Source organism: Callorhinus ursinus, unplaced genomic scaffold, assembly GCF_003265705.2.
Source record: "Callorhinus ursinus isolate GAN/ISIS: 27379988/994484 unplaced genomic scaffold, GSC_fseal_2.0 scaffold81, whole genome shotgun sequence".
NCBI lineage: Eukaryota > Metazoa > Chordata > Mammalia > Carnivora > Otariidae > Callorhinus > Callorhinus ursinus.
In genome coordinates this window covers 853,899-864,952 of record NW_027397143.1, presented here as the reverse complement: position 1 = coordinate 864,952, position 11,054 = coordinate 853,899, and the positions used below count along the sequence as shown (strand labels likewise).

Sequence of the window (11,054 nt, the reverse complement as noted above, 5' to 3'; positions counted from 1 at the left end):
AATATTCCATTGTGTATATATACCACAAGGAAGATTGTACTTTTTAATTCCCTTTACCTATTTCATCTATTCCCCTAGACACATCTCCTATAAAAACCACCAGTTTGTTCTCTGTATCTATAGATCATTTCTGTTTTGTTTTGTTTGTTAGTTTGGATTTTTTGATTTCACATAGAAGTGAAATGACATGGTATTTGGTTTTCTTTATATGATTTATTTCACTTAGCATGGTACCATTAGGTATACCCACGTTATGTCAAATGACAAGATCTCATTTTTTTTATGGCTAAGTATTATTCCGTTTTCCATATATATAGATATATCTCCACTCTCTAGTATAATATATATATTCCATTTTCTAGCATATACATTATTTATGTGTATATACATAAAATATATACATCTATATATAGTATGTATGTATATATATTTATAAACTGTGTGTATATATACCTATATATATTTATATACGTGTGTGTGTGTATATATATGTTATATTATATAGTATATATAGATGTGTGTGTGTGTGTATATATATATATGTTCTTTATCCATTATCTATCTTTGGACATTTATGTTACTTCCATATCTTGGCTATGTAAATAATGCTCTGGTAACGTAGGAGAACATACGCTTTTCGAATTTGTGTTTTCATTTTCTTCTGATAAATACATAGTACTTGAATTACTGCATAATATGGTAATTCCATTTTTATCTTTTTGAGAAACCTCAAACATTTTTCAGTAATGGCTGTACCAATTTATATTCCTACCAAAAGTTCACAGTGCTCCCTTTCCACATCTTTGCCAATATTTCCATTCTATCTGATAATAAATCTTGTGACAGGTATATGATGACATCTTATTGCTGTTTTGATATAAATTTCCCTACTGATTAGTGATGTTTAGCATCTTTTTCTGTGACTGTTGGCCATCCACAAATCTTTTTTTGGAAATGTCTAGTCAGATGTTCCGCCCATTTGTTAATTAGGTTATTTAACTTTTTGATATTGAATTGTATGTGATTGTTACATATTTTGGATGTTAATCCATTATCAGATATATCATTTGCAAATATCTTTTCCCATTCACTAGGTGAATTTTCATTATGTTTATTGTTTCTTTTGTTGTGCAAAAGCTTTTAGTTTGATCTAGTACTAACAGTTTATTTTTGCTTTTGTTGTCATTTCCTGAGGAAACAAATTGAAGTAATGATTGATAAAACTTATGTCAAAGAACTTACTGCCTATGTTTTCTTCTAAGAGTTTTATGGTTTAGATCTTACATTTGAGTCTTTCACCCATTATGAGTTTACATTTGTGTATGGTGTGAAAGCGGGAAAATTTCATTCTTATCCAAGTATCTGTTTTGTTTTCTCAGCACCATTTAATGAAGGGACACTTTCCTCAGTGTATATTCTTGCCTCATTTGTCATAGAATTATTGACAATATAAGTATGGAGTTGTATTTGGATATTTTATTCTGTTGTACTGACCTATCTATGTGTCTACTTTTGTGCAAGTACTGTCTTGATTATTATGTAGTGTACTATCAAAGATTATTTATTTATTTATTTGACAGAGAGACACAGAGAGAGAGGGAATACAAGCAGGGGGAGTGGGAGAGGGAGAAGCAGGCTTCCCACTGAGCAGGGAGCCCGATGTGGGGCTCCATCCCTGGACTCCAGGATCATGACCTGAGCCGAAGGCAGACGCTTAACTACTGAGCCACCCAGGCGACCCTGTAGTGTACTATCAAATCCAGAAGTGTGATATCTCAAGCTTTTCCTTCCTTATCAATATTGCCTACTTCAGAAATAAGATTGTGGCAGAGTAGGAAGACCCTAGGCTCCTCTCATTCCTCAAATACAACTAGATAACTATCAAATCATTCTGAACATCCAAGAAATCAACCAGAGGAAGAGAGAGCAATCCCACAACTACAGGGAGAGAAGGGGTCACAATGGGGAAGGTAGTAGTGGAGTTATGTGGTTTGGTGGAGAAATGGATCCTGGGTGCCACAGAGGGGAGGAAGCCTTGGTTGCAGAGAAAGACTAGAGAGAGAGGAACAGACAGGGGAATGCAGAGGGACAACACTCCCCCAAAGCTATTGGCTGGGAAAAAAACAAAAAACAAAAGAGTGGCTGATTTTTGTGAGTTTTTTTTTTTTCCCCTTCAACCAGCAGGGATTAGACTGGCATTTTAAGGTCGGTGGGCCTGGCTGGGAGAGAGCCCTGAGGTGCTGCTCTGTTCTGGGGGAGAAGGCTGGCAAACTCCCTGAGGGCAGTTGGTTTAATTCCAAGAAGACCTGGGGCACATAGTGGGTTGGGGGGATGTTTACTCTTCTTGGAGCACTTCAGTTAGAGATGCATTCACAGAGAACCCTCTATAGTGATAAAAAAGCACTTGCACCCTTTTCCTCTCCTACCCTTCAGAATAGGCATAGAGTCCTCTGTCAAGGGCAGCTTGACCACAACACTGACTGCCCAGCCTGCTTGCTCCAAGCCCCACACCCCTGCACTCTGATGTGATTGCCCTTCTCACTGAAACCTGCATCAGTCCCAGTGAGGTGAGACCCTTCCCCTGAAGACCAGTACAGGCCCCTCCCCACACCATGTCCCAAAAGCCTGGTGTTGTAAAAGTCAGCAGGCTTGGCTGGGATAGAACCCAGAGGGCACTGAAATGCTCCTGGAGAGAAGACAAGCAAACCCAGAGGCAAACCGCATGAAAATGATGATCTGAAAAATATCAGGAGACTACTGACTCTACCGGGAGTGCTTCCCTGAGAACAGCAGGTATGGAGACCCCTCTCTGGAGAAAAAGAAGTGGCTGGTGCCATTTTGCTCTCCCATCCCTCAGCATAAACACAAAAGTTACCTTTAGTAAACACCACAGTGCTGACACTGGCTGGCTGCTTAACATGCTTACACCAGATTCCACACCCACCCCTGTGCTTTGCCTCAACTGCCCTGCTCCATCAAATATGCCTCAATCCCAGCATGGCCGTCTCCTTCCTCAGAGTACCAGCACAAATCCTGCCCACACCATGCCTCCTGAGCAGACAGTTCTTCAAGGCTTCAGTTCTAGTGGAAGAAGCATCAGGTCTCATTTAATAAGCTGACCAGAGAATACATAGGTCCTAGTTAAAATTCACCACCCTCTGGCTCAAGTCTAAACACTGCCCACAGTAGGCAAGGAGAGCCTCTGCAGAGGATTGCCTGAGGGATACAGCAGCCAAAACACAGCAGCACAGTACAAGAGCACACACTAGAGACCTAGACACTCTATGACTCTTCTTCATGAAGCCATTACTCCCAGGTACAGGAAACACAACAGGCTTTCCTAACACAGAGAGGACAAAGAGTTAGAGAAAATGCCAGGATTGAGGAAATATCTGAAATTAAACAAAAAGTTATGGTCATAGCCATAGATCTAAGTAAAACAGATATAAGTAATATGCCTGATGGAGAATTTAAAGCAACCATCATACGATCCTAGCTGGGTCTGAAAAAAAGAATGGAAGACTTCAGAGAGGCCCATATTGCAGAGACAAAAGACTTTAAAAAAAAAGAAATGAAAATAAGATAACTGAAATTTGAAGCACACTGAGTATAATGAACACAAGGCTGGAAGAAACAGAGGAATGAATTAGTGATAAAGAAGATAGAATAATGGAAAACTATGAAGCTGAAAAAAGAGAAAGGAGAATTATGGATTATGTGAATAGACTTAGGGAAGCCAGTGACTCCATCAAAGGTAATAACATTTGTATCATAGGAGTCCCAGAAGAGGAAGAGAGAAAAAAGAAGAAAGAATGTTTATTGGAAGATATAATAACAGAAAAGTTCCCTAATCTGGGAAAGGAAACAGACATCTAAATCCAAGAGGCACAGAGACCTCCAAACAAAATCAACAAAAGCAAGCTCAAATTTATACCTAAATTTGCAAAATATAGTGATAACAAACAAACAGAAAATCCAATAAACAGTAAGAAAAAAGAATCCCCTAACTCACAAGGAAAGACCCATAAGGCTAATGGCAAATCTCTTCACAAAAACTTAGCAGGAAAGAAGGGCGTGGCATGGGACATTCAGTGTGCTGAATGGGAACCCTCTTACACTGTTGGTAGGAATGCAAGCTGATACAACCACTCTGGAAAACAGTATGGAGATTACTCAAAAAGTTAAAAATAGAGCTACCTTATGACCCAGAAATTGCACTATTAGGCATTTACACCAAAGATAAGAGATGTATTGAAAAGAAGGGCCATATGCACCCCAATGTTCATAGCAGCAATGTCCATAATAGCCAAACTGTGGAAGGAGCTGAGATGCCCTTCAACAGATGAATGGATAAAGAAGATGTAGTCCATATATACAATGGAATATTACTCAACCATCAGAAAAGATGAATACCCATCATTTGCATCGAATTGAATGGAACTTGAGGGGATTATGCTAAGTCAAATAAGTCAATCAGAGAAAGACAATTATCATATAGTTTCACTCATATATGGCACATAAGGAATAGCATGGAAGATAAAAGGCGAAGGGAAAGAAAACTGAAGGGGGGAGATCAGAGAGGGAGACAAACCGTGAAAGACTATGGACTCTGGGAAACAAACTGAGGGTTTCAGAGGGGAGGGGCTGGGGGAATGGGGTAGCTGGGTGATGGGTATTAAGGAGGGCATGTGTTGTAATGAGCACTGGGTGTTATATTCAACTAATGAATCATTGAACACTACATCAAAAACTAATGATGTACTATATGGTGGCCAACTGAACATAATAAAAAAAAATCTAAAAAAAAACATAAAAAAGAGAGTTTTTCAGACAAATAAAGGAATTCATGACCACTAAAGCAGCACCACAAGAAATATCAAAAGGGATTCTGTGAATGGGAAAGAAAGAACCAAAGTGACAAACACATAAAGGAGCAGAGAAAATCTCCAGAAACACTGACAAAACAAGTAATAAAAAAAAATACAAACAAGTAATAAACTAAATACACATCTATTAATAATTATTATGAATGTAAATGGACTAAAGGTTCCATTCAAAAGACATAAGATGTCAGAAAAGATTAAGAAAACAAGACCATCTGGGGCGCCTGGGTGGCTCTGTCACTGAGCGTCTGCATTCAGCTCAGGTCATGATCCCAGGGTCCTGGGATTGAGCCCTCCATCGGGCTCCCTGTTCAGTGGGAAGCCTGCTTCTTCCTCTCCCACTCCCCCTGCTTGTGTTCCCTCTCTCGCTGTCTCTCTCTGTGTCAAAAAAATAAATAAAATCTTAACAACAACAAAAAAAGGCCATCTATACACTGCCCTTAAGAGACTCATTTTAGACTTCAAGAATTCTGCAGATTGAAAGTGAGAGGATAGAGAAACATTTATCATGCAATGGATATTTAAAGAAAGCTGGAGTAGCCATACTTAAAACAGACAAAGTAGATTTTAAACCAATGACTATAACAAGAGATGAAGAAGGACACTATATCATACTAAGGGAGACCATCCAACAAGAACATCTAGCAATGGCAAACACTTATACCACCAACTTGGAAGCACCCAAATATATAAATCAATTAATAACAAACTTGAATGAACTCATTGATAATAATAAAATAATAGTAGGGGACTTGAACACCCCACTTACATCAATGTACAGATCATCCAGGAGAAAGTCAACAAGGAAACAATGGTTTGAATGACACATTGGACCAGATGGACTTAACAGATATATTCAGAATATTTCATCCTGCAGGAGCAGAATACACATTCTTTTTGAATGTACATGAGATATTCTCCAAAATAGATCACATACTAGGTCACAAATCAGGCCTCAACAAGTATAAAAATACCGAGATCATAACACGCATCTTTTCTGACCACAAAGCTATGAAACTTAAAGTCAACCTCAAGAAAAAATTTGGAAAAACCACAAACATGTGGAATTCAACAAAATGCTATGAATAGATGAATAGATCAGCCAAGAAATCAGACAGAAATAAAAAAAAATACATGTAAACAAACAAAAATGAAAACACAATGGTCCAAAATCTTTGGGATGTAGCAAAACTGGACATAAGATGGATGTATATAGCAACATAGGCCTACCTCAAGAAGCAAGAACTAATCTCAAATAAATAACCCCCCAAAATGAATAATCCAGTTTAAAAATGGGCAGAAGCTATGAACAGTCATTTTTCCAAAGAAGACATACAGATGACTAACAGAGACATGAAAAGATGCTCAACATCACCGATCATCAGGGAAATACAAATCAAAACCACAATTAGATACCACTTCACACCAGTCAGAATGGCTAAAATTAATAACACAAGAAACAACAGATGTTGGTGAGGATGCAGAGAAAGGGCAACCCTCTTACACTGTTGGTGGGAATGCAAGCTGGTACATCCACTCTGCAAAACAGTATGGAGGTTCCTCAAGATTTAAAAATGGATCGACCCTATCATCCAGCAATTGCCCTAGTAGGTATTTACTTAAAGGATACAAAAGCCTGATTTTGAAGGGATACATACACCCAATGCATAGCAGCATTATCTACAATAGCCAAAATATGGAAAGAGCCCAAATGTGGGTGGGGGAATGGACAAAATAAAGGAGATTAAGAGGTAAAACTTCTGGATGTATAATAAATTAGTCACAAAGATAAAAAGTTTAGCACAGAGAATGTAGTCAATAATATTTTAATAATGTATGGTGACACACTTATTGTGGTGAACATTGAGTAATGTATTAGAATTGTCAAATAAATATGGTGTACACCTGAAACAAATTCAACAGTATACGTTAACCATGCTTCATTTAACAAACAAACAAACAAACAAACAAAAACCCCCCAAAACAAGCAAACAAAAAAAACCCAGCAACAACAAAAAGTAATTTTCTTTCTATCTGCAAAGCTGTCTCCAGATAAGGCACTTAAAATTCTACTGTGTCTGGATTCTCCTACCAAACCAAGACACCTGTGTCTATGGTTGAGCCCAGAATCCACTCTGCACAATCCCTGCAATAGGATACTACTCGTTTCCATTCTGACTTCCCGAGAGTTGCATTATCTTTTCACGTCCCAGTGCCCTGTCTCCCCAAGGGCTCAGACTCATTCAGCTAGACAATATCCTTGGGATAGGACTAGGAATAAAGGTCAATATCTACATCTTACAGTGACTGTACTGAAAAGAAAGTATGTGCATTTGTCCTGGTCCAAAGTGACTAAGGGAGTGAAATTTGTTTTTAAAAGTAGCCTGGTTTTTCATAATGATTTAACATTTTTCAGGACTTAGTAAATTGTTTCATTGGCATTGTGATTTTTTAATCAAAGCAGAAGGACTGCTACTTACCTTAGAAAGAAGTCTTGGTCCACTCTAGATATCTTACCTCTTATTCTCAAATTGTAATAACAAAGGTTAAGTGACATTAAGTTCTATGCAGCCTGGAAAGCTGCATGTCTTCTTCCTGGATTTGATTAGTTTCTTGTGCATCAATATTTTGTATTATTTTAATCCATTAAGTAATTATAAATAAAATTTAAATTCTAATGTCTACTGCTTCTAAATATTTTTCTAAATCATCAAGTAAATTTTGATAGAGCAGCATTCTTCATGGTGTAGCTCCTGGCAGCAACAGCAGCATTTCTAACATGGGACCTCGCTACAAATGGCAATGATTGAGCCCAAATCAGAACTGTTAAATAAGAAATTCTGGGTTGTGTGCCAGCAATAGGTGCCCTCCATGTGATTCTGATGCATGCTCAGGTTTGAGAACGTTTGCTCTATCTGGTCCTTAGAAAGAACTTAATGAACAGAATGGTACAGTGTTTCTGCTCTAGATCTCTGAAACTGACAAGACACAGGTACTCCCAAGGATGTGGCTGGAACAGTGCTCATTAAAAAAAAAAAATCACTAGTCTTTACTTAAGTTCTCACCCAAGTCTGTCTATTTTAACATGGATATGGTTAGTTCTATGGGAATTTTGTAAGCATGCACAATTTCTGCAATCTTCTCTTTTTGATCCATGTTTGTTCAGGCACAACTTGAATCCGTGTCCTTAACCTCTAAAGGGAAGTGTGAGTTTCTCCGAGTTACAAGTAAACCAACTCACCATGCTTCTTCTTGAGTGAACCTAAAAAACAAACAAAAAAAAAAAGAAAGAAAAAAGCAGATAAAAATGATTAGTAAAACTTAACTAGGGTGTGGTTGAACTCTCTCTCTCTCTAGATATATATCCAAATGTGTATCTCTCTCTCTCTCTCATATCCAAATATGATATATATTGAGAAAACAGAATATAGGGGAAAAATGTAAAATTTTAAAAGACTTTAAACCAGTTGCCTGGAGTTAAGTATTTCTACCTTCACACAATCATCATAGAGAAAAATAGTTTTTTGTTGTAGATATATATACCATATATATATATAATATTTATATATATAAATTATGTAATATAGTATATGTATAAACATATAAACATACAATTTGTCCTTTTGATCATTATTAAGTGTGTAATCTATGGCTTTATTTATATTCCACTATTGCGTAAACATCACCACTATTTCCAAAACATTTTTATCGTCCATAATAGAAAACATGTAACTATTAAATAGAAAACCTGTAACTATTAAATAGAAATTTCACACTGCCCCCACTCTCCAATTCCCATGATCTTTAATCTATTTTCTGTTTCTATAAAATTTGATTAGTCTAGCTATTTAATATCAGTTAATCATACAATATTTTCCTTTCTGTGTCAAGCTTCTTTAACTTGTCATAATGTTTTCAAGGTTCATTCATATTGGATCATATATCAAAATATCTTTACTTTTTTATGAATTAATAGTATTCCACTGTACCACAGTTCATTTACTCATTCATGTGAGGATGAACATTTGTATTGTTTCCAACTTTTGGCTACTGTGAATAATGCTACAATGAACCTAGCATAAAGTAACTATTCAAGTCCTTGTTTTTAATTATTTGGGTTATATTCATAGAAATGGAAAGGATTGATCATATGGTAATTATATCATCATTTTTTAGTACTACCACGCTGTTTCCACAATGGCTGCACCACTTAAAATTTCCACCAGCAATGTACAAGGATTCCAATTTCTTCATATTCTCACCAGCACTGTTATTATTTTTGTAATTATAGCCCTCCTAAAAGGTTTCAAGTGGTATCTCATTGTGGCTTTGGGTTTCATTTTCCTAATCACTAATAGTATTGAACATCTTTTCATGTACTCACTTGCCATTTATGTATCTTCAGAAAAATGCCTATCTAAATATTTTACTCATTTTCAAATTGAGTTGTTTGTTTTGTTGACTTTTTAAAGTTTTAGATGTGTTCCTGATATAAAACCCTTATTTGGTGTATGTTTTGCAAATAATTTCTCCCATTCTGTGGTTTGTCTTTTAACTCTCTTGATAATGGCCTTTGGTGCAAAGAGGTTTGAAAAGTCAAAGAGTTCAATTTATGTGAGACTTGTCCTTATTGTTTGTGCTTTTGGTGTCCTATTTAAGAGTTCACTGCCAAATAGAATGTCATGAAATTTTGCCCATATTATTTCTTCTATTTTTTAGCACTTATATTTATTTCACTGATATATTTTGAGTTAATTCTTCTATATGGTATAAAGCAGGGGTCCAAATGCATTCTTTTGCACTTGGAAATCCAGTTGTTCCAGAAACATTTGTTAAACAGAATATTCTTTGCCCATAGAATGGACTTAGAACTTTTGTCAAAATTCTATTTGCAGGGGCGCCTGGGTGGCTCAGATAGTTAAGCATCTGCCTTCAACTCAGGTCATGATCCCAGGGTCCTGGGATCTAGTCCCGCATCAGGCTCCCTGCTCAGTGTAGAGCCTGCTTCTCCCTCTCCCTCTGCCATTTCCTCTGCCATTCCCTCTGCTTGTGCTCTTCTGTCTATCTCTCTGTCAAATACATAAATAAAATCTTAAAAAAAAATTCTATTTGCAATAGAGGTATAGGTTACTTCTGGATTCTCCATTCTATATCATTGATATATCTGTATCTATATCAATTTAGATATCTGTATCTATAGATATAGATATACATTGATAGGTAATCTACGCACACTGATATATATATATATATACACACACAGATTTATAGATACTATAGATATATCAAATATGTGGTTATCTATATATTTATATCAGTGAAATATCTGTCTATATATATATATATCAATGAAATAGAATATAAATGAGATATATATGATATTCATCATAGATAGATGATAGATAGAAGATAAATAAATCCTTATTCAATACCAGATCTTTTTGATTACTATATCTTTGCAGTGCATTTTGAAATGGGGAATTATGACTCCTCCAAATTTGTTCTTCAATTTTAAGACATTTTTGTTATTCAGAGACTCTTGTGATCCATATAAATTTTGATACCAGCTTCCCCATTAAAAAAATGGAATTTTGATACTCATTGCATTGAGTTTGCAGGTCACTTGGATAATATTGGCATCTTCATAATACTAAATTTTCTTATCTAAGAATGTGTGATTTCTTTCCATTTATTTAGGCCTTTAATTTCTTTCAAAAATGCTCTGTAGATTTTAGTGTGTAATTCTTTTACCTCTTTGGTTAAAGTTATTTCTCCTTTGTTAAATTTCTAGACACTATCATAAACAGAATTTTTTTCTTAATATATTTTTGGATTGTTCTTTACAGATGTATAGATATATTACTATTTTAGTGTGTTGATCTTCTAGCTATGAATTGATGAATTGATTCATTATTTCTATTAATTCTTATGGATATTTTTTGATTTCTACATAGGGGGTCATGTCATATATAAGTAGAGTTTGTTTTCCTTTTCCTTTTCCAATATGGATATCTTTTATTTCTTTTTCTTGTCTCACCATTCTGGATAGACTTTTCAGTACAATATTGAATAGCAGTGGTAAAATTGCCATCCTTGTCTTGTTCCTGCCTTTAGGGACAAAGCTTTCAGTTTTCCCCATTAAGTATAATATATGCTTTGGATTTTGCATTA

The 11,054-nt window shown here is 35.9% G+C and overlaps 1 protein-coding gene across 1 annotated transcript in view; it reads right to left on the bottom strand.

Moving 5' to 3' along the window:
* LOC112816250 (butyrophilin subfamily 1 member A1-like) overlaps positions 1-11,054 on the bottom strand; it is a 67,911-nt gene that overhangs the window by 1,747 nt on the left and 55,110 nt on the right. The window contains exon 5 of the mRNA XM_073887595.1: positions 8,125-8,145. Within this exon, the coding sequence (XP_073743696.1) occupies positions 8,125-8,145 (21 nt within the window). The remainder of the gene's footprint in view (positions 1-8,124; positions 8,146-11,054) is intronic.